Here is a 25,578-nt window from a genome sequence, read left to right on the forward strand (position 1 = left end):
TTATATTCTAATAAAGATGACAAGAAGTTATCATAAAGAAAGTAGATAATGTTTCACCTTCAAAGCAACCTTTAAATACAGACTGACTCATTGAATTTTCTCATATTCCTGAAAAACTTGAAATAAATAAACATCAGCCTTCTATTAGCCAGACTATTGTGAAGGGCACTGAGAGCAATTTTAAAAAGAAAAATAAAGTATGCATCCATCTGAGGGTAGTGCTAACATCCCTACTTGATGGATTGATGATATTTCCTGGTTCTCTAGTTCAAAGTAAGAAACAAGTCTCATAGCCAAGGATCCAGTGTATGTGTCAGTGTTATACTAGGAGAAACTAAAAAGATTTTCACAGAGACTCACCAAGTGTCCTGAGCTCCTTTCCCCACACATGGATTACAACACCAACACTCTATATATAGTTCTGGAAACATACGGGTTTTCCTACATTATGGGTTAAACTCTGCAATTCTATACTCAGTTCACACCGGCTCAGAAGTTACCAAGTTTCAAAATATACAAGCAGCTATTTGACCTTATTTTGTGAATCCTAATTTAAATTTTCAACAGTAAATATTCGGGGTAATTTTTAAAGGAAATTTCCAGTGAAAAACGTCCCCATGATATGTTAATGTTGCAAAATGATCAGGAACCCCCAAAGGTCAGACCTTAAATGAAACCATTACACTTCCATCGGGCCATCCCAAACCGGGAGGTTCCTCAGGACTAGAAATCAAGCCAGGCTACAAAATGTTCTAAGTGATTGGGTTCATTGGTTTCACTCTATTGAAAAATCCGTCATTAAATTGCTTTTCTTATCACTGAAACCGGGTTTTAGAAATAATTACATCAAGGAAATAAATATTGATGCTCTTATGCACATGGCCCTGGTGTACAAAGATGCAGTAAATTCTTCCTTTCCTAGGAAAGCTCAGAGTCATGGAGAGAAAACAAGTGTAAACAGTTCTTTCTGCCAAGTAATAGTGAAGTGAATTAAATGATTATCAAATGAATTAATAACAGGACGTAAGCCAATAGCAGCCAGAAATCCAAATCCGTGCTGTATTCGAACTGTTTTATTATTTCTTTCTAATGAATCTAAAGGACCATAAAAGGGAATGAAATGAGCAGTGCTTCTTCTCTGTGTCCTCCACTTCCTTTAGTGAACATTACGTGGTAGAGGTAAAGCTTCCAGCGAGAATGTTTGAGATTCTGCCTCTACAGATTAAAGAAGGGCAGTTGCTTCATGTGTGCCCAGTACTTTTTAACGTTGGAATCAATGAACAGCAAACCCTTGCTGAGAGGTAAGCTTCAAGCGTAAGATCGGTACTTGAATTTTTCTTTTCAATTGTTACAGGTATGTTGAGTAATTCCACGTGTTCCTCTCCGTAGAACTTCAATAGGTTCATAGGTAGCACTTTCCTTTTCATCAGTACCAAATTATTTGATATAGCAAGGAGAAATATTTATATTTAAGGATTCCTGGCCCACGTCAAATTTCAGAGTGGCAAAATAACAAAAATATTGGTGTCAATACCGAAATATTCACATGGATTAACTTTCTCCGTGTTTCCAAATACCTGGGTGTGTATATCAAATTTTAGAATTTCTTAATGCTCATATGTATTTCGACATTGTGTCAAAATTTTCTGGACCTAAAATAGAGTCTATTTTTTCTTTTATTTACTAAGATAGTCGTTACTGGGAGATGTTAACACATCTATAATAATTGCTCAGACAACAGAAAATTATATGTGATTCCATGACTGACTGTCACAAACACTTCGAGCCCACAAAGGAATTACTTTTGCATCTTACGCAGTTCACATGTACAGATTATCAAAAATGTGGGTGAGAGTTAAGGTTCACAGAACACATTTTTAAAAGATTTTAGAGAAAGAAGTTACCATCTGGCTGTAAAGCCTGGTTGGAAAAGTTCCCCCAGAAGCAAGACTTTCAGTGAGAATTTAAAATGCTTTCTTGGCTATAATTCACTCTCTTAATATCTCCGTTCCCCATAGGTTGCTGGAATATTCTTTGCCATAACTTGATAAATACATTTTAACCCTTTACTAATGTTTTTTGCTCAAGTAAAATACCATTGTGTTTACAGTCCTTTTGAATTTCGATGCTGGTCAAGGTGCCTGTTTGTAGCTATTACTTCTCCTTTTCCCCCTTTTATCCAAAAGATTCCAGGACAGCATAGGTTTTTCATCATTCTGACCTGCCAGTTACACATTCACATGCCAGCTTTGTGTTGCACATTTAGTCTCAAACTGTGTAGAAGCTACTCATGGCTTTTCTTATGGTATGCATAAATCAGAATATAATTTTATTCACTGTTGTACAAAGAGTTTTCTTTAATAATTGAGCACTTTCGCAAGTCATTGTGTGAGATCAGAGTGTATTCCAGTCACTTCTATGTGTTGTCTCACAGCAAGTTCGCTGGGTGTGGTGAAGGGTATTTATGAGCAGAAATTACATGATTTAGGGGGAAGAAGCAGCACTCTAAATTAATTATCTCTTCTTTACTATACGAGAGTACAGAGAGTTTTGATTCTGAATTAGTAAGTCAAGGCCTGTCAGTGTGGTCTTGAGACAGACGTGAGGCTCTTCATTCACAGACTTTTGAAGGAACAGTTAGCATTGTATTTCCCAGATTAGGTTAATTTACTACAGCCTTCCCTTTTCTCTCATCTGTCTTGCATATTAAAATGTGTTTTTTCATACCTGTGTGCTGCATAAGACACATCAGACTTGAAAAGGAGACTCAATGGCAGCAGAGAGAGAAATGCAAAGGGAAGCAGGAAGGCTGTGCTCGGATGTCTATCAACTATTGATCTGAGTAAATCACTTCTTTGTTCTCTGAGCTTCATATTTCTGATTCTGAATTTTGAGCTTTTCCTGGCAACATTCACATGTTAGGTATGCTCCTGCTATGTAATCCATGTGTAAAATATTATCACATATGTACCCATAGCCAAAACATATGTAGTGTATATCCATTTTAAAATAAGTAAGTAGTAATCAGTCTACCTGGGCTGCCATAACAAAATACCACAGATTGGGTGGCTTACACAACAGAAAGTTACTTCTCAGAGTCCAAAAGGCTAAGAAGTCCAAGATCAAGGTTCTAGTCAATGTGGTTTCTGGTGAGAACTATCTTCCACTTCCTTGCTGTGTGCGCACAGGACCTCTTTTTTGTGTGTGGAGAGAGAGAACCAGCTCTCTGATGTCTCTTTTCACAAGGACACTAATCCTCCTAGATCAGGGCCCCACCCTCCTGACCCCATTTAATCTTAATTACTTCTTTAGAGGGTCCATCTCCAAACACAGCCACACTGGGGGTTAGGGCTTCAACATATGATCTTTGGGGTGGACACACACGTTCAGTTCATAACACTAATATTACTCCAGCAAGGATGATGATTTTAAAGTACCAGTTGATGATAATGTCTAAAAAAGTTAGAAGAGTGTATTTCAGAGTTTAGGGTAACTCTCCTGTAGATTTTCCTGTGTCTGTGTTCCTGTCCTCCAAGTTTAACTCAGTAAAGTTTTTGAATATGAATCTGCACCAGGCACTAATCTGCCAAGCTGTGGGACGCAGGGAGCAGGCAGCGTAACAAGAAGAATGGCTATGATCCCTGTCCTGGAAGAATTTACCGTCCAGTAAGGAAGACAGGTCAACAAATGTTACACTGCAGTTCAACTTGTGCAGTAAGCAAAGATGTAGAAGGGACAGGATTCGTGGGGGAAAGAAGGTGGTTCACAGATGGGAGAACATTCATCAGGGAGGTTTCATAGCACACATGAGCCTTCACAAGGCTTTGAGGGACAGATAGATTTGAATGGAGATATTTGGATAGAGATACGTAGTGAAAGGCATTTGCATAGCCTTCTTTTATAGAGAGACAAGACAATTTTAAGTTTTAAGCCTGGGAAATGCTTAAAGAAAGCACAAGGTCGGTGATTATGCACTGATGCAGTTTTGATTGGAGAAGGTGGCAGAAGAGCACTAGTACAGAGGCTGGCATCCTTCATGGTCTGGAGAGAAAAAAATGTCAGCGGAAGTGAACTACTCCCGGACAGACTGGATGGTTCTCCATGTGCCTACAGCAGTTGATAAAGTGTACAAGACTGTATGCAGCCCAGTGTCCAGCCCTGGTCTTCCAGACCTCTCCTCCAGCTGTCATTGATGAAGAGGAACACTGGAGGGATAAAAAGAGAGATGAGAGAGTTTCTATGTCTTTAGAGATACAGCACTGCAGAGGTGGGGAAATTAACATTAACTGAGTATCAATTATGCAGAGGCACAGGGGCTGGCATCTAAGATGTCCTGTTTCATTCAGGTTTGCATTTGATGATGGTGAGAATACTTTGGTGTGTCAAAAGTGATTGGTGGGGCAGGGGAAGGTATAGCTCAGTGGTAGAGTGCATGTTTAGCATGCACAAGGTCCTGGATTCAATCCCCAGTACCTCCATTGGAATAGATACATAAGCCTAATTACCCCCAAAAATATATTTTAAAAAGTGATTGGTGGAATGAGGGCCAGTGGAGACTGCAATATGTTTGAAATCACCGTTGTGCAATATTGCTTAAAAAAATAGACTCCTTCCTTAGAAAACTATGGCCATCTATTTAAAAAAAGAAAGATAAAAGAAGTTACTTTCGGGCACTATTCTATGTTCCATTGTCTTTTTTTATTTTCTATTTTTTTAGGTTTGGAGACGTCTCTTTGCAAGAAAGTATTAATCAGGAAAATTTTGAACTTCTAAAAGAGTATTATACGGTATTTATGGAAAAGATGCCTCCTGATTGTAAGTATGCAAGTTATAGAAAACAACAATAATAATTTCTTGATTATAATTTTTCAGGGGAGGTCAGACATAGAGGTCAGACACAGAGGTCAATGGAAGAAGAAAGCCTGGGGTGGGAATGTGAGAGTAATTTTAAGATTGTCTGCGTCAAAAAGACTGATTGCCAAGGTGGCCTGGCCGACACCTGCCTCATTGCCCTGATTGCATTGAAGTGTGTCCTGCTGCTCAGGCTAGGACATTAATTTCAGTGCCACTGCAAAATGCCAAATGTTAAAAATAAGGACGTTATAATTAGAAATCTCAATTGAGTCCAACAGAAATTTTGTTTAATTCATGACCAGGTAAAAGATTTTAATAAAGATGTAGGTTTCTGATTTGTAAGCTACATCAGGTATGTCTCTCACACACGCACACACACCAAGATATGTACATACAGAAAGAGAAACTCAGATGAAATAGAAATTAAATACATAATAAAAATGATACAAAGTAAGGGACAAATTAGTGAATATGCTTATTGCGATATTTATGTGAAAATGTTAGGGCCTAAGGCTATAGAAATGAGTTTTACCTTTTGCTCCTTTTATTTTGTTTTGTGCCATTGTTCAGTTCTGCAGCTCTATTTTTCCCACAAAATTAAGCACATAACATTTGAGCCATCCAAAATCAGAGAATCAAGAATGTATTTTTGAGCTCATCAGTAAGTATGAATAAATAAGTTGAGATACTTAGATATTCACAATGATAAGAAACTAGGTTTTGATAAAGTAGGACTTTTTTTTAATATTTGTAACCAAAAGCTGTAATAAAAATGGACCTGTCATCCATTCACTGGCAATTTGTTCACTGATCTATATTCTGATACTTAGTTTGAAATATCTTAGGTAGCAGCATTTAGGTCTTTTCATAACACAGTGATCTTGCTTCAGCACTCTCATAGATTTGGCACAAAATGAAGGTGTGATATGACTGTTTGTTTTCCACCACGATAGTCCAATGCATATGTATGCAATTATATTGACATATGTGGGGTTATTCCTCATACAGAAATATTGTAACCCAAAGCATCATTTGCATTACACTTCATTCAAGGAAAAACCAAAAAGCTTTATTAAGAATGTGAATAAAGGTTAGGCTATTTATTAATGAAGAAAAAACTGCCATACAGGATCAGATCATAATTCATATAGTCTATTATTTTTCTTTCATAGAAAAGAAAATTTTTTCAATGAAATCAAGGGACAATTTGTATGAGTGTTATAAGGATAAGTTAACCCTCTTCACATATTACTTTCACTCATTAATCCATTTTGGATGTCCTGGTCTGTTAATGTACTCACCATTCTTCTTTATGATTTATGAATTAGTCCAATTCTACATATTTTTAAACTTAAAATGTCCCTTTTTTCCCAGAAGGTTTTTTAAACCTTAAAAATGTCCCCTACTTTTGTGATATCAGAGTTTATTGAATAAATCAATTGCAGCCTATGTAGTCACTTCCAATCAAATAGCTCTCATCTTTTTACTCTTCTCATGCAGAAATCTTATGGTCTGAAACATTCACTCTTCCTCACATATTCTCTAATTCTCCTACATATGCAGGAGGTTCAATTGATAGTCTCAATCCAGCAATCTCCACACACGGAATCTTTTTATTTCCTTGTAGCTGCTGTCAGCTTTACTGAGCACGCCCCCACCCCCCTTAGGAGTTGTTAGTAACTGAGAGGGGAGTAGAATTAAAGTTTCCAAACAACAGCACCTCATTTCCTTCTGGTGTGTTCACTGTGGCCTGGTGATTTGTATGCTAATCTATTTAAAAATCTCAAGTTCAGAATTGTGATAGACTCTGACCACAAGACAGAAAATATTTGACTTTAAGGAGTCACACATTGTTTCAGGATGGGGGTCCAGTAAATAGATAGGCTGTCACGAATTACTTTAGGGTGAGGTTCCCATAAGTATCTTGAATTTCCGGCAGGTGTTCTGGGTGACTTCATCAGGCCAAACGGTCAGAGGCCATCCAGACTAAGATGTGTGTGCATCAAACTTCCTTAGTGGCCTCCTGGCTCCATTTTAGTCAGCTCTCTTAATGATACTGACTCCATTTTTATTTTCCTTTCACAAATGAAAATCTCCTTAGGAAAAAAATTAAGAAATAAAAATCTCAAGTTCATTGGGAAGAAATATTCAATCAAAATCAAGAATTACTGTCCTTCCCCTGCATCCTCCTTGCATCTACAGAAAGGCTGTTAGTGGAAAGCTGGGTAGGGAGGAATGGCCTCCCTCTCTCCCCATCTCCTGGAGGACTCATGGGGTCTAGAACTGTGAAGTGCCTGTTACAGAGGAGGAAGCCAGGAGCGGGCAATCCCTTTCTTGTAGATCTTTGCTGAAACTTCTTCTAAGGCAAGAAATGTAATATTTTATTGATAGATAGATCAATTGATCCATCGATGGTTGCTGACGCTGTTGTCAGGCAGAGCTGCTGACAATGGGGAGGTCCGTTTGCTCTGTCCGGGTACTGTGTGTCGTGCATTTCTCCTTTCACATTTTCTTGGCTTAGCGATGCAGTTCTCAGGCAGTTATGCTTGCTGCCCTGACGCTGAGACACAGTAAATCATCAGGAGTACTTCCCCTCAGGCCCTACCTGTGATATTCCCTGGCCCCTTTGATCAACCGGGGAAACTCCCGTGGGGCAGGTATGCATGTTTCTCTCTCTTCTAGCTCTGATCTTCCAGATGGGTTTGATGATCTCAGAAACCTTTCAAGGCCCCTTTGGTACCCACCTGAAGCATGAAGACACTCAGTTTGGGGTGAGCAAAATGAAATTAAGTGCTGCCGTACATCACTAGCACACACTGCTCCATGCTTTAGAGTCGCCGTTGCAGCTCATACATGATTCGGGGCTCCTGACTTTGATGGAAGGAGCAGATGCAGTGCCGCCTCCTCTCCCCTTTAAATGAGGAGTGATCAAGTGTCAGTTTATAATCTCAAATCCCTGTTCTCTCTCTGAAAATAATGCCCTACTCTTGCCCTCTTTCTGAATATTGTCGTACAGTTCTAATGGGATGCTGCCACTACTGACTCCCATGTGAGTGCTGTAAGAGTGTAGGTCTAGCATGTGAGCTAAGAAGGAATATCAGGCAGGACCTTTTGTGAGCAGTTGTAAATTTTCTCCACAATATTTGATATCTCTGTCTTGCATATAATATTTCATCAACTGTAGCATAACAATTGCCCACAAATTACTGTTTAGGGAAAAAAAAAGTTTAGGCTTGTAATGAGGGTAAGTAAAATGTTGTTGTCATATTTCATCCTGTATTTTTTTTTCTGGCAATTGTTGCTGGAACTCTCACATTCAATTTAGCAGACATGGCTGGGGATCATATTATGTGGAAAATTCTGTGCCTGTCGCTATGGGTGATGAAAGATGAATAAGATACAATCTCTGCCCCTAGTTGCTTATAATTTAATGACTCGATGTGATCCAGGAATAATCTATGTTAACTCCAAATCTCTTTCAAGAATACTAGTTGCAATTTTGTAGTATTGATCCTTTCTGTGCATAATTTAGTTGTGTTTGTGTTGCTTTTTTGTTGTTCAAAAAGGGTTGGTTTCTCCTTGAACATTTCTGACATTCATTGTGTGGTTAAGCATTGCTGCAGATTTCACATCTGCATTAAGAAAAAGAAAAGATCCTGTGCATTCTTGCCATTTTTAAAAACAAACAAAAAAAATAAGATAAGATTTCATGGATAATTTTAAAGGAATTGTTTAAGTAATTTTCTGTGTATTCCACATAGGAAATGAGATAACATACATGATAGGAGGAGACCATTCATAAGTATAGGGAAGAGGGGACTAAGGAACCCACAGAATGTGGAGAAGTCATTAGAGATGGAGGGTCATCGAGCAGCACTATAGCTAAATGAGAAGAATGTCAAGCTGGAGATGGTGAGCGGGAATAACAAATGTGCTGATGAAGAAAGGAGAATGAAGACTAAAGAGAACCTGTTGGATTGTGGTTAAGAGTCTTGGATGGCATTCCGTGGAGTAGTTTTAGTAAAAGCATGGGATGCAACCATGTCACAGGCAGTTAAGGAGAGAACTCTTGTTATGCAAGTAGAGAAACAGAGTCAAAGCCACCCGGTTAAGATAAAGTGAACAGAAAGAGAGAAATGAAAATGCAGGCTAGAAGCAGCAGAATTACGGGAGAGGGTTGTTCTCCCTTCTTTCTCTTCGGTTTGCTTTCCCAAGAGAGGTGGAAATTATAAAGACAAATGGAAATTGCGGGGCAGTGTCTGGGGAAAGTGCATGCCCTTGACCCTGCCTCGACGTTCTAGAGAAGAGCAAAATGATGAGGCCCCCGGACTATCCAGAAAGCCTGCAAGAGAGAACAGAGGACTGGGCCTCCCATATGATGCAGAGACAGAACCCTACTTGAGAGAAAAAAATAGTATTCTGGATTTTAGAGAAAGAAATCTGCCATGCCTGACTGAAGCCCTTTAACACCTGAAGAATTCCAACAAGAAGTCCCAGATAATTCTTTAAGATGGTGTTCTGAGTACAGAAGATTTGTAAAGAGTCAAAGAGAGTTTCAGCTTGGTCTGACCCTGGCTGGTCCACCCCTGTTGTCAGGTCTCCCACGGCCCTCCCATGATGGCTTTAGAGGAAAAAGCCTTGAAAAAAGATTTTGTTCACATCCACAATACTAACTTTCAAAATCAGATCAATCATGGTTTTCCCTGATAGTCTATCAAATTATTTTAACATAATTTTTTAACAATCATTCATAAAAGCTGCACATGCACACCATGCACTCTGATGTTTAGTTTTGCTGAGCTAAGATTTAGTACAACTTATTATTTCTGTGCCCTTCGAACTTATATGTTCAGTTAACATTTTTTATTTTTCATGCTTTGACTTATCTCTCATTAAAAAAATATAGATCAGAGGAGCAAAGCTGGTTCAGTTAAGGATAAAATTACAAAGAAAATTATAATAAATATTAAAACTCAAAATAATGTGAAATAGAGAGTAACAGGATTCCACTGGGACACCTTCAAATGAGAAGATTTCCCAGAAGTAGAGAAGAAGAAAAGCTTCACTATGGATACAATGTTGAATATCTAAACCTGGCTTTTGTCAGATCAGAGAATGGATCAACTCACGCCCAATGTCTAATACTTTGTCTTTTAAAAATATTGCCACTGAAAATTTAGCCAGTTTTTCAAACTTAAGGCAGAACTCTCTAGTAAATCAAGATGATATTTTTCTAGAACAAGTATGTGGTAATACTTTCCTGAATGAAATCATTGGATATTGTTTCTGAAAGGAATGAAAAAATGGAACCACCAAGGTGTCATTCGTAGTTGTACTTTGTGTGAAATGAGCTTATAAATTGATACACATCACACTGTTGCTGAGAAACAAAATTAGCTGCATTTATGATATATAATGTGCTCTGGAAGAAACCAACCCTCAGTCTTGGCAAACTTTTTAGCCTGTCACCCTGTTGGATTTTCTGTACTGCTCAATGCCAGGGAGGATGGAAGAGCTGTCACTATCACATGCCAATAGATATCTTGTGTTACAAATGGATAAAATCACTGAGGAACAGCATACAAATCAGTTCTTGGAATATTGAGCCTATATCAGAGAGAAGAGTTGCTCTGTTTATCAACGAAAATCAAGGCTACTTAAGTGGATATTTTTTTCTGTTAGTGGTTATTTTATGAGCTTTGCTGCAGACCAGAAAGTGTGGGATGAAATCAATACTGACATTGATTGACAGCTCTCTGTGCTGCATAGACTGGCGATGCTCTGCAAACAAAGAAGGGTGCATCTGAATATTAATCCACTTACTGTTCATTTACCTACAACTGAAGCCCATATAAACTGACTCCCCTTCAGATCATGTAAATCTTTCGCCTTTTACAACTGAAGCCCACGTGTGCTGACCCTCACAACAGGCTCGCTGCCACCATGAGTTTGAACCTGCTTTCACTTCTTAAAATAAGTTATGGTGGGTGTTTCTTGTTCCTGCTTTTCAGAGCCCTCTATCCTTAGACTACCATCCAAACTGAGCCTGGCCCCCCAGTCCTCAGCAGGCTCTGGAAATAAATGTATAAAGTAAGGAAATGAGGTAAAGCAACGATCTCCAAAGACATTAACAAGCATGTGCACAGACAGGCGACTGCATACACAAACACACACGCACACGCACACAGCACACGTGCACACACCTCACTGAAAGGCTTTCAACAATCTGAGTATTTCTGATTAACAAAGGGACTTTCTGATACAGGTTAACTATTTCAGGTTTCCAAGTAAATTTCTAAATTGTTAAACTTTCCCCCCCTCGTGGTAATACTAGATTTCCTCCGAAACGTTCACGTTTATATAAAGAGACCTTCTCTGAACATTAGGACTGCCTCTCAATATTCACAGAACAGTGACATCAGAGGCTACTTTTTGTTCTGTCACCTGAGGTTCCGCTGCAGGTGACAAAAAGTACCGGTAGACCCTTTGCCACATCACCTTTCTCCCTTTTCCCAGTGTCTGTTTTGTCTCTGCTTCCTCTCAGCTATAAACTTTGGGGATGAGGTCAGGCTATGATTCACCTGCAAACAAGATCATGTAGAGAAGTGTGTCCAAATCAGACAGGATTGCTAGCCTAGATCGTCCTGTGGTCAAATGAAAAATAATACTAAATTCTTAGTAGCCATATTAGTCGGAGCCCAGTCATGTAAACAAGCATTCTCAGAATTTACTACAGAGTATTGGAGATAAACATGAAGAAATCTGGGAAAAATTTACCAGGGTGATGTAGCCACCCAGCGTTTAGCAATCGCAGGAACCTGGCAATGGGTAACCCAGGTGCTAAAGGGACCTAGGTCAGATATAGTGGCATCAGAGCGCAAAAGCTGCCCCCTCCCCCATCGGCCCCCAGATCCAGCTTCTCAGCAGGGGCTGTCCAGCAGAAGCTGGGACCATGAACAGAGATGTTGTCCCATGGGAGCCGTAGCCATGGAAAAGCCATGACCACTTTCAAAAGCAGCAGAAGAAACAGAGATTGGGAGAGAAATATACTGCTTCTGGCTTATTCCTTCCATTTAATCACCCCCTTAATCCTCATGTCCACACTTAATTGTGGATCAGAGGGCAGCAAGTAGCCTGGGAAGTGAGGCGACCTGTGATAAAGAGCAGAATGGGAAAAGGCTCAGGTAGATATGAGAGCAAACCGGCAGTCGATGAGCACAGCCCTCTCTGCCACTCAGGACCTCTCCCCACCTTTTACGCGTGCAGGAGTCATATCAGACAAACCCACATCTGGATGTGGGGTCAGCAGTTTGTGTTTTAACAAGATCCCACCTCCCCAGTCCCCAGGTAGTTTAACTGCACAATAAGATTTGAGAACTACTGGCTTGGATTTGTAAAATGTTACCGATTTGGCTGTCAAATTGTAAATCTGTGTTTCGCATTTCACTAGTGCTCTAGGCAGGAAGGTGAAAGAAAGTGAAAATGTTCAGAATAGTAAATCTATTGTATCTTTTATCGATTTGTTGCTTAACAAACATTTATCAACCTACGTGAAATGTGTATATAAAGCAACTCAGCTGTCTTCATGATTCTATTCAATGCAAGATTACCTTGATTTATTATGTCAAGGTAAATTCATGTGTCTAAGTTTCCTAAGCACAAAGACTAATCTGAATATTATAAAATGTTCTGTATTTTTAACAAATTTGAGGATATAAAGTAAAAGAAGATGTAAGGATTTTCTTAAATTAACACATGACAATCCTTCCAATAGAAACTGTAAGTTACTATGACATAATTAAATTAACAATAATGATTTCTGTTTTACAGACATCTCAGCTTTGATACTATGTAGACATCCAAATATATAAATGAAAAATCCAGTTAGTCATCCAAATATTTTGCTGATTTTATTTCAAACGTATGTGTATTTGGAAACATTCAGATGGCTGAGGAATTTTTCACATTTTATCCATATGTTTGGCATTGCATAGACATACAGAAAGATGAGTAAAATGTATTGGCAGTACATGGGAAAATTATATTATAATGCAGGACTTCTTTAAAGTTGGAAATGTTCCCCAAAAAGCAGAAAAAAAGTGGAATTTGAAGATTATTGTCTCCAATTATTCTCTACCCAGTTTTCTCCTAAGCCCACTGTAGTCAGCCTTTGGTCCACATAACTTCACTGGAACTGGTTTTATCAGGATTTCTGTTAAAATTAATGCTCAGTTCTCTGTCTTCATCCTGCTTGATCTAGTAATAGGTTTGACATGGTGGTTTTTTCTCTCTTTCATCACTCAGCCTCCAGGCCACCACTCTTTTCTGTGATTTCTCCTGCTCTCTGGTTGCCGTGTTCCAACCTCCATTACTGATTCAGCATTCTCTTTCTGACGTCTAAATGTTGAGAGTACCAGGAGTCAGTGCATAGGTGTCTACTCTGCTCCCCTGTTGAGCAATCTCATTGCTTTAAATGCCATCCTTTAATTATCCCCCTCCATACCTACATCACCCGCCCATCTCTCTTCCCTGAACTTGTATGTCTCTCTCATCACCTCAAATTCTGTTCCTGATGTGCCAATAAAAACTTGCTCTTCCCATAATCTTCCCCATTTCGATTTTTATAATTTCTAACTTTTTGTTGCTGTGATAAGAAAAAAAAAATAGTTACCCTTGACTCTTTCTCTCACATCCCACTTTCAGTCCCTCAGAAAACTTCATTGGCTGTATTTTCAAAATGTGTGACCAGTTCTGTCCACCTGTACTGCTACCTCTGTGCAAATCTGTGCTATTGTTGCTTCCAGATTATGGCAAAACCTCCTCCCAGTCTCTTTATTTCTGCTCTCAATGTTATTCAGTCTTTTCTCTAAAAAGAACAATTGGCTTTTTAAATTTTTATTTTACTTATGTATTTATTTTTGACAGAGGTACTGAGGACAGAACCCAGGACCGCGTGCATGCTGAGCATGCGCTCTACCACTGAGCTATTTCCCTCCACCCACTGTTCTGTCTTTTTTGATCGCAGCAGCCAAGACAACGTTTTAAAGATGAAAACCTAATCATGTCTCTTCTCAAAATCTTCCAATAACCCCCTATCTTTTTTTTTTACATTTTTTATTGATTCATAATCATTTTACAGTGTTGTGTCAAATTCCAGTGTTTTTTTGTTTTTTTGGTTTTTTTTGCAGAGTTAAAACCTAAATTCTTACAAAGGCCTCTAAGGCCCCGAATAATCTGGCAAAAAAAATCTGATCTTTTGACTTCTCTCTCCTCCTCTCTCGCCCTAACTTGCTTCACTCTGCCCCACACTTGACCTCTTGCTGTTTCTTAGAACCTTGTCATTGGCTGTTTCCTCTGCCTTAAATGCTTTCCCCCATATGACTGCTCACTCACCTCCCTTGAAGTCTTTCTCCAAATGTCACTTTCTCAATAAGACTTTTTTGACCACCATCTTTAAAATTGCAGCCCCAATGCCCAGGTCTCCACATCTCACTTTATTTTTCTGCATGACATCTGTCATCAGGTAGGATACAGTATGTCACACACCTTGCTTGGCTTTATCTCCTCCCCAGAATGTGTGCTCCATGAGGACAAGTCTCCTTGTTCATTTGTTGACTTTATACTCCAACTACCAAAAACATTGTCTGGCACATACATTATACTCTATAAATATTTGTTGAATGAATGAATGGAATAAATTGGGTTATTTAGTTGGATGTTTTAAAGAATCAGAGAACAATTGGATCTTGGAAATAATCTAATCTAAACTATTCCAAAAAACACTCTTTCTGCTAATAATTGTTGGACAATAAAAGAATTCTATCGTCAAATGATTTTGGAATTGATGTTATCACACTGAAAGTTTTCAGAAGGTCTGTAGTGCAGCCATCAACTGTTTAATGTAAAGGATCAGAAAGTAGATACTTCAGACTTTGTAGGCCATGCGATCTATCACAACTCTTTGACTCAGCCATTGTAGTGCAAAATAAACCATAGGTGATATGTAAATTAATGAACTTGGCTGAATTCTAATGAACCTGTGTTTATAAAAACACAGAATTGGCTGGATTTAGCCTGCAAGCCATAGTTGCCAACCCTAATCTATAGTGTCTGCACCTATTTAATTTTGTTTAAAATAGCATTTTGATTGCATAATAGGACCACCACAAAAGAAAAAACCACAAAATATTCATGAGCGTTTTACTAAATAAGTGTTCCTCAGGACATTGCTTAAGAAATACTGATCTAGTTTAACCCTATCATTTATTATGAGGGGTTGGGATTCAGGATAGATTCTGTTAAGTTCACACGCCTAGCTGATGGGAGAACAGGGCTAAATTCTATGATTTTTTTGACTCCCAGTTCAGTATTCTTTTCACTTCACCACTGCTTTTCTTTCATGGCTGTCTATGGGCTTCTGCTCTTCTAAATTTAAAATTGTAGATTTAAAAATACTTGAGTATTTCCAGCAGCAGACTTTGATTTTCTGTTTATAATTTCTACATTTTTGTAATTACAAATTTATTTTCAATTCATTGCATAAAAAACTCAGATGCACTTACCTCTTGAAATTTTTAATACTAGTAAAGATTAAAAATACTTTATTTAATTGTGATGTCTCTTGAAGCACTCCTGTGTCTTTTTGAAAAGAAAAGTGATGCAAAACAATACTCAATTTTAATTTTCTATGGTTGCATAAAACCACAGGCAGAGTCTTTTAGTGCCCATTAGCTTGTGGTCTGGATCAGAGCAGCAAATACAAACACTGCAGGTAACAAAGATACATACACGTACTCAAATACACACATACGAATGGCCACCTCCCTGTTCGACTCAGCATCGATCCCTGCATCTTCCATGTTATTACATGGTCCTCACAAATTAGACACATCAGTTATTTTGGTTAGCCCTGTCCTCAAATGTGTGTGGGTCAAGACTCAGATTTTTAGCCATCCTTACATTTTTGTACATTCTTTCCTTCTCACTGGGGCTCTCCTTGCTTCAGACTTCACTTATTAAAGATTGGCTGGACTCCCAGTAAATCAGTCTAGTAAGTCTGCCCAAAATGGCATAAAGTCAAAAGACAGGAATTCAATTGGAAGTTCACTTGGGTGAATGACTTGATGCTGTGAATGCCTCCACTTGATTATCCGCTAACTGAGAATAATTAATATGCATATACCTGCACTTGAAAGTACGTTCTGCCATTATCTCACCGGAGAAAGGATGTTAATATTTCTAGTGTCAGTTTCTGTGATGAGAAGATGTCACACCCACACTGCACTTACAAATGTTAGCAAGATGGAGAAGACAATGATTATGTGCACTTTGAGCTTCTCAAGAGAGTTCTATTTCTCCTGTATACAAACTTATTATTGATCCAGTTAAATTTGATTGTAAAGCTCTTCCTACAGTTTGAACTAACTTGCCTCTCTTCTCCATTCAGTAGCCTCTTTTCTTCTCAGTCATGTCTGTAATCCTTCAAATAGCTATCTATAGTAACCTTATTGAACTTTTTTCTGGTAATCTTTTGAGAAAAGCACATTTTTCATTTTGGAACTCATCACTATTAGGATAAGATCATCACCCCCACAGTGAGGAGGGAGGTGGGTATTAGAAATCTTAGTACTCATCTTCCTTTTGGAAATAAATATCTGAATTTGACCTGAATTAATACCAGTATCTTGAGAACAAAACTTAAATTTTTGAGCGTCATCTACCTACAATTTATCTCCCAACCCTCAACATGACTCTAAATTGTTTGAAGATTCTAAAATTAAATCATGAAAGCTTCTTAAAAAAATAGGGAAAAGATTAATATTTTATAATCCTACGCTTCTCTCTACAATCCAAGTCTCATGGCCTTCAACGTGCAATAGTGAGTGAGGAAATTCTAAAAGAATTGTTAAAACATGGCTTTTAATTTATTTGAACAATTAGTTTTGAAGTTTGTCTTTTCCTTTGCTCTGAGTGATGCAACCTTGAAATTTACATAAGAAGAAACAATGAAAATGTGTAGGTCAAAAATATTATTCAGCTCTGATCAGGTTGGGAGCTTGATAATTGATTTCTTATATTGCCTTTTTCAAAAATTGGATATTAGAAATACAATTTAAGTAAAGCTGGTTTCAGTGGGGCTTTTTCTTTTATAATTTTCAAGATTTTACAGCCTCTAAAAGAGCATAATTTCCAATTTTAAGACATCTCAATGGCTTTCACCTAATTGTATTTGCTTGCTAGTACATTTAGCTATTATTTTTTCAGAATTAATTATAGAAAAATTTGGTATTACAGCATATAGTACTAACTGGAGTGGACTGTGAAATCATTGTTCTTCAAATGTTCATTTTTTTCTTACTTAAGAGCACAGTCCCTTCTAAGGTGTTTTTACTGTAGTTGTTCTGGTAATTTATTGCTAAGTAATAAATTATCCCGTCTTTACTAATATAAAGTCAGAATCACTTTATTCATGCTCACAGATTCTGTGGGTTAGGTATTCATACAGGGTAGGTGGGGATGGTTTCTCTCCACTCCATGATATCTGGGACCTGAGCTGAAAAGAAGAATGGTTGGGGTCCCTTAGGTGACTGGAGTCATCTTCAGCCTTCTGCACTCACGTTCTGACATCTGGACTAGGATGACTCAAAGGCTGGGCTCAGCTGAAGCTGCTGACTGGAGTAACTAAATGGGACCCTCCACGTGACATAGGCTTCTCCTAGCATAGTGCCTCAGCTCTTAGAAGATTCCTGAAAAGGAATACAGAGAGCAAAATTCCAGGAGAATAAGACAGGAGTTGCATACTTTTATGACCTGACATCTGAAGTCACATAGCATCATGTGCCATATTCCATTAGTCAAGACAGTTGCAAGCCCACCGAGCTTCCAGATGAAGGTACAAAAATTCCATCTCTCAGTAGAAGGAGGGTCAAAGAACGTGGGGCCCTGTTTTAAAACCATCACTGTAGAAGTGACTGATGTGCTGCTTTCCATAAATACTCTTCCTTGTCATTTTCTCATCTCTAAAACAACAGGACACATTTGCAGTATGGCTGGTCAGTGTTAAAAACGCCTGTATAACCATGTATTTACCTTAGAATGCTTTTGGTTGCAAGTGACAGAAACCCTCATTCAAACAGGCATTGTTTAACAAAACTGGACATTTCAGTGGCAAGGCAGGTGTCAGCCGAGGGAGGCTGATGTGGGGTTCTAGGAGGTGAGCGGCCCAAACGAAAAAATGCACGAGGAGTTGCCATACTGCTGGACAGACTTCAGCCGGAGACACCATGGGGTTAACAACACTTTATTGCCACAGGGAGGTGCGCGCCTATGATGCACCTGTCCTGCTTCTATCTGTTTTCTGTCAGCACATGCGCGGTCTGAGTTTCTTTGTTTATTAGGCTTACAGAATATCTCTAGCACATGTGTACTTCTATTTTCTTTGTCCTAAATCTTATATAATTGACGCAAGCGTGGAGCAATTATTTACTGCATACTACAAACATGCTCTGTAGTTGTGGCCTTGGGTCCCACAGCCTTAACTTATCTCAAGGCTCTGGCCGTGGCCTTGGGTCCCACGGCCTTAACTCGTCTCGGGCCAGCTGACAGCAGGCTACCCTTTAAGAGAGGGTTGGTTCAGTGGCTTAGCAGTACCAAAGGACACTTCTCTGTCCTGTTTCACCACTGTGTCACTTTTATTGTTGACTTTATCCGATATCTAGTCCCTCCACGATGAAGGGATTGCCTGCATGAGCAATTATTCCCACTCTCAACTGTATGCTCGGACAAAGCTAAGGAGAGCTTTCCTTCCCTCTTCCCCTTTATAGAGTCCTGAGCTTCACTCAGCAGGAACAGCATGGACCACTTACATAACCCTGAGACAATTTCTGAGGTCAGAGTCGAACTCTGATTGGCTTAGATTTAGGTTTTCTTCCTTGAACTCGTCCTGATTTCAAAGGGGATGGGAGTATACCAGTCGACTTCAGAGTTGACTTCAGTGTGACTGATCCCTGTAAATGTTGTGCCTGCAACGTAGGGGAAGATGAGTGGAACAGGTAACGGGAAGGCGGCTGTAATTTTCATTGTATGCTGGAACATTCTCTAACCACAGAAAATCATTTGACCAGGAGGTGATGAAGCCGTTGCCTTGGCCTCCTTAGCATCACAGCTCAGTGAGCTAGAGCACGTAGAAGCACATGGTCCCACTCCTGTTCACTTGTCAGACTCTCCCTGTCTTTGAGTCACATCAATGTCATATTCAGAACTGCTGTTAAAGAAATCCTATTTGACAAAGCAAGGAAGAAGAGACCCTACAAAGGGACTTTGAACTTAGCTCTTCTGATCCACTGGGGAGTGGCAAGAGGATAGTCACCGGCTTTGTGAATGTTTGGGGTCACGATCGTCTATGCATCTGTGAGAGCCTATTTCTTACTTTGGGTAAATTCGGACTTTTTTCTAAGAAAGCAGGCTTCCTATCTGAGGCTATGTACACTTCCTTAGGACGAATGTCTGCTTCTGTTTTTCCGAGTTGACACAGAATTTAATAATGTAGCCTCTTCTGCCAAGACTTTTATTAATTGTTTTCCACTCCAAGTCAATGAAGCGTGTCAGGGTCATTGTCCTCACTTTGCAGTCGAAAAAATAAGGACAGAGGGTTAAGCAACTCGCCTATGACCACATGTCAAAGCAGGGATGGAGTTAGCGTTAGAAGCCATTTTCCTGGACTCTTGGCTCAGTGCTTTCTTTAAAAAGAATATTGAATGTTTCAAACAAAAAGAAGGAGCAGATCATAAAGTACAAACACTGGGGACCCCATCGCTCAGTCTCAGAAATTTTGTAAGAAACAAATATTTATAGACAGAGTAGAAGCCCCCTTTGTACCTTTTATAGTTCCCATCCCTCACCTTCCCTTCTCTGAGAAAATCAATACCTTGAATTTGGTGTTTTATGTTCTCATACATATTTTTCCTGCATAGGTATGTATCCATAAAAATGTGGTACAGTTTTGTACATTTAACTTTATATTGCTGCTATTATCTTGTATGAATCTTTTTTTTGCTCAACATAGTTTTTAGTATATATCTGTTGATATATACAGCACGTTTATTCATTTTTTGCCTATTATATAATATTTCTTGTCATACACACACACATACATACACATACACACACACGCACACACACACACACATATACCTGACAGTTTTTCTGTTCTCTTTATATCATTTAAATTTCTTGCTGCTGTTTAATTATAAGCGATAGGGCAATGAACATTCTTATACCTTTCAACTTCTGGTTACCTTCTTGAACTCCACCTGAAAAAAAAAGAATGTTCTTATGGAGGTTGGTGTAGTCAATTGTTCTGTCTAAATTTGGTGCTAGAGAACTGCCAGAGTGAGTAGCAAAAGCAAGATTTATTGGCTATATTTTACATTGTAGGAAACTCATTCTAAGTCTAAAGCCATGTTCCTTGTATGCCATGATTTTCAGTTGGTATATCAGGATCGATCATTATCTCTTGAAATTTCACCTAGTAATGCACAGTACTAGTCTTTATTAATGCTGCTACTTTCCAGAACTGGACCTGAATTTCTACAGCCTGCAGGATCTTCGTCAGGTTGAAAACAATTGGCAGCAGCCAGGGTGTTGGACTGATGGGGGTGTGCTCTGAATAAGCAAGTTCCATCATTACAAAAATAGAAGCAGTGGCTGAAATTTTAAAAACATCAAGATGACCTTCTTCTAAGAAGCATGCCATGGGGAGAAAGGGTGAAATTTCTGTCGGATATCATTTCTGTGTATCTGATAGCACTATCTTTATGGGGTAGAAATGTGCAAAAGATGGCCATTTGCTCAACTTATTTTTAGGAACCTTATAGTCTGTTTTAAATGGCTGTTTAAAAAAATCTCCATTTCAACTATGAAACTAAATTATTTTGAAAATTTGTTATGCTTTCTTGTGGAGTCTCGGAATTTTCAAGAAGCTGGTCCACTGTGTTAATACTAGATTGCTTTTTTGTACCACCAGTTGTGAAGACACTAACGCAGATTTGAGGGAAATTACTGGCATAGGAGTTGGGAGACTGGATTTTTGACTTGACTCTTCCTCTGACTGTGAACCTTGTGAAAAAGTCACCTAAGCAACTTGGACAGTTTTTGGGTTGACCTTATAGGTGTGAAATCAATTTGGTGGATTGGGACCAACATTCAAAAGAAAGCATGATGGAATAGAACAAAATATATACAGGGTGCAGTGTACTCACTAAGGGTAAATATTATTTTATAAAAGTGTTGTTGCAGAAGGGTGAATGTGTATGCATACCTGCTGTGGGACATTAAAGAAAGTAAAATTCTTATTCTATATTGCTTTAAAAAAATGTTTGAAAGTGTTTTGTACCAGGTGACTTCAGAAAGTGTCTTGAGGGCCTCTCAGAAATGATATTGTCCGTATTTAGAATTTACCAGGTGCTTCCATTTTTGAGGATGAAGCTCAGATATCCCAGAATAGCAGAGCAGGCCCTTCCTAATTCTTGCCTCTGGGACCCTGCCCTCCAAGGACATGGAACTGCAAGCCCCCTGCTTCTGCAGCACTGCCTCGCCGGTCCATGTCTTTGCTGACATGTTTCTTTTGGCCTCAAATGCTCTCTGTAGACAAAGCATTACCTTTAATAGAAACCTTTCCACATCCAACCATTCTTTAGAAAACTGGCCAGTCCTTTTCTTAGGCCCCCATTATTACCTGTACTGGCTTGTAGCATAGTCCACAGTACACTTTACTGCAGTTAATAATGGTTTAAAAATTGATCCCACCCTACTAGACTGTGGAGACCTAGAGATCAGGTCTTTGTATAATAAGAATTTTGGGGTTTTTTTCCCTTTTGTTAAACATATTCACTCTGTTCTCCCTTGCTCTTACAAATCACTGTATTATTTTAAAATTGTATATACATATTTATTTTAAAGGTCCCAAATGACATAAAAAAGGCAGTTGAAAAATCGCCCTAAATCCCAACAACCTAAAGATGGACACTGTTAGTATCTAAACGGGTATCTAGCTCTGCCTACATTCAAATAGAAAGAGAGGTAAACATGTACACACGTGCACACTCACACGTTACACAGACTCATTTACTAATGTGACCAATTTTTCCTTTCAGCAATGTCAAGGGCACTTTCCATATTAATAACTTATTTGTACACAATTTAAAATTGCTGCTTAGAGTTCTAATTCGGGGACTGTTTCGGGTTTTGTTTTAGTCGCCATTTATGAACATTAGGAGCAGTGCTGGTAGACCTGACTTACTCCTCGTGTGCGCCAAGTGTCAATTAGAAGACACCCTTGTTGTCCTTACTTTCTTTGATGAGCTGTAGAGTCTTGAGTTGGTTTTGCAACTCTCTTCAAGGCATTCTCCATTATAGCGCCTTCCCTTTATTCTTGGACCATGTCCTGTTAAAATCTCTCTGTATTAGATAGTCTCCTACCTGGCAATGCAATATCTTTAGTCCAAGCTTCTCTTTCTTAAAGAGAGTCATCTATAGTTAACATATTAAGGATTTGATATTTGACACTTTTCCCATTTCCCATTTCATGCATATATTTGTATGAACGTTTTGAATCTCACCTTCCTAATACAGGGTATGAATCTAGATTGGACCTGACTTTCCTCTAGCCTGTGGTCCTGGAATTCAAGATGATAGATGATTGTTTTCAATGGGCAGTTCCATTTTACCAACCACGTCCACTCTTTCGAAGATACAGATTGCTAGCACAGTTTACTAGGATATTCCCTCTACTTTTTGAAGCTAAAGTCAAAAACTACTCAGAAATATTATTTTAATAAAATTAAACATCTGGTACAATTTTGGAAGGTGCCGAGAGTCATGATTAAAGCTTATTTGTGTTATTTTTTTGTGATCTGATTCAGGAACATATCATGCGTTTATTTCTTCAATGTGCCTGGATACCCTAGATGTAGTTCATACTGTTCTTATGTGTTTTCTCCTGTTTTTAGCCTCAATTAAAGCTCTAAGGAATTCTTCATCCCTCAGTTTATGGATTCCACGGTAGAGTGTATTTTCATACCATTCGGTGCTGTTGCAACTACTCTCTTACAAAGGCTTTTTGTTTTCATCACTGTATTCTAATCTGGAATTTCATCTCACCGAGTCTCAGAGACACTTGTGTCATAATGTGCATTGCCTTAGATTTTTATATAAACCATAGGACATTTGTTACCCGAGCTCTAGTTATTAGTATGTAGAGATCTGGGCAGTCAGTCATTGCCTGCTCCCTCCCCAGTTGTCTTATATAATTAACTATCACCTCTGGTGTTTTTCCTCTTTCCATCCATACCCATGCTTCTTAACAGAAGTTATCCGCAACCAGGATAGATTTTGCCCTTAAGGAACACGTGGCAATAACTGGAGATGTTTTTGGTTGTCACAGTGGGAAGGCTTCTAAATGATGCTGCTTAACATCCTACAATGCAGAACATAGACCCACTCCCCACAACAAAATGTTATCCAGCCCAAAATGTCAGTATTGTCTAGGTTGAGGAATCTTGCTCTGTAGAAGCTGACTTCATGTGTTTTAGCTGAACTTTCAAATTCCACGTCTGAGATATTCAGTTTGATAGAGTCCCACGATTCAGACTAGTTGCTCAGTAGGAAAAAATGGAAAGTTGTATTTCACGTCGTACACTTTGGTTGAAGTGAGGCAGCTATCATCATGAAAGACGTTTCCCTTCTTAGTATTTTATGACCAAGTGGCATCACCACAGTTACACACCATAGGGAATAAGGGGGACTGAGGCATATTTCTAAGTGGAGAGTAAAACTGGAAGGATTAATAAGTATGATTATCCTCAGATACTCTCCGCTCCAACTGGCATTTGTTGTTGCAGAAATTGCATTTGCAAACATTAGAGAAAACTCCATGGGCTGCTTAGTACTAACATGGTTTCCTCTTTTTTTTTTTCCTCTGTTCTTTTTTTTTTTCAGACATTTCACATTTTCAAGAACAAAATGATTTAAAAGGATTATTAGAAAATCTCCATCAAAATATCCAAGCCAAAAAAAGGAAGAATGTAGAAATTATGTGGCTGGCTGCAACGGTAAGCCCTCACCCACCTTGTTCCCTGTCACCATAATGATCAGTGAGCACTACTGGGTCTCTGCTGTGTACAGACTTGACCTCTGCACTTTGGGTTACCAGATGTCATTCTCCGTTATCCAGGAAATTAGGCACCTAGTCTGTCAATAGACTAGAATACAAGATGGAAGAAGATAAATTCAACTAGAAAGAATCTTACTCATTGGCTTTTCTTATAAATTTGGGATGTGTTTGGTACTTTGAGGTTAAAATTAAGTCTCAGTGATTTTCTTGATCTCACACGTTGCAATGTCAATCACTGGTATCAGTCAGGATTTGGAAGTGCTGCTCTACAGACATGTGGTTTCAAAGAATTTGGTTATGAGATCTCAGACTCACAGCCTCAGTCAGGCTCCTGGACATATTGTTAAATTAATGAGCTTGTAACTGCATTGGTTACTTCAGATATTGGCATAGAGTTTATCCCTGATGGATTGCTCTTGGGGTAATGAGCTATATTTTGTATGATTCTTTCTCATTTAATGGCTCTCTCAAGGTAGACAATCTACCTGCTTTCTCACTTCAGGTTTCTATAAGATTAAGAGAGAAAAATTTTGCCTGTATTTTTCTAAGCTCTTGTCTGGCAACTGTTCAGGAATACCTCACATGGACTTATGAATTTTGTTAAACATTCAGACCCAGAGATCCTTCCACTAGGAAAGGATCTTTTCATCAGGAAAGGCACACATTGGATATCTTTATGATGAGTGCCGTATTTGTAGCTACTGCCTCATGTTGCTCATGTAATTTGGAGTTCGCAGTGGAGCTTCTCACCTGTTCTGTTCATTCTCTATCAATAGTGTTTAAAACAAAACCTTCCCCTCTACTGCCAGCCCTTCAGCTGTAATCCAGTATGACTTACTCTGTTCTGGGAAAAGAAATGGATAATTTACCATGAGTCTATATAAAATAATTTACCAAGAGCAAGGCAGAGGAAAGCTACTTCAGTTTCCCTTCATGCCCTCTTGGAGCCCCAGGGAAGAACATCAAAGGTAATAGCATGAAGCATTGCTTTCAGACAGCTCATTTACACTGGTCCCACTTAGCACCATACTGCATTACATGAAGGTTATTTATAATAGTTCTTTCTCCAGCGTGGCTGCTCTTTATATTTTCAAGATTTGCTATGGTTGCTAATTCTCACAAAAAATTTCACAAAGGTGGGTCGTAAGTTATTTTTGCTACGTTGCTAATAACATGATAGCACAAAAATAGTTGGATCATTTACTAAGGCTATCTGACAGCTTAGGAACATAGACATAGGCTGTTATATACATATCATATGGTTATGTAAATTGGTAAATGAAGGATGCACGGGGGTAACCACAAATGAATATTTTCTCTAGACTATATAGTTTTTCCCTTGAACATATAAAATTTTTTCCCATACATTTATGCAAGTTTTTTTGAAATATATATTTCAAACAAATAAGTATGGCTTACTCACAGCTTACTATTGAATGGATAATTGCCTGCCTTGATAAACATACAGCACTTTACAGTGTACAGTTTTGGCATTCTGGAGGAATATTGATTATTATTATTAATACCATGTCTATAAGCTAATACATGAGTTT

At 38.6% G+C, this 25,578-nt stretch overlaps 1 protein-coding gene across 5 annotated transcripts in view; it reads left to right on the forward strand.

Moving 5' to 3' along the window:
- The window catches only part of INPP4B (inositol polyphosphate-4-phosphatase type II B), a 659,032-nt gene that overhangs the window by 588,936 nt on the left and 44,518 nt on the right, over positions 1-25,578 (forward strand). For all 5 annotated transcript variants that reach the window (XM_072976523.1, XM_072976505.1, XM_031692309.2 and 2 more), the window contains 3 exons: positions 1,161-1,301; positions 4,718-4,815; positions 23,851-23,963. In XM_072976523.1, the coding sequence (XP_072832624.1) occupies positions 1,161-1,301; positions 4,718-4,815; positions 23,851-23,963 (352 nt within the window). The remainder of the gene's footprint in view (positions 1-1,160; positions 1,302-4,717; positions 4,816-23,850; positions 23,964-25,578) is intronic.

Source organism: Vicugna pacos, chromosome 2 (assembly GCF_048564905.1).
Source record: "Vicugna pacos chromosome 2, VicPac4, whole genome shotgun sequence".
Classification (NCBI taxonomy): Eukaryota; Metazoa; Chordata; class Mammalia; order Artiodactyla; family Camelidae; genus Vicugna; species Vicugna pacos.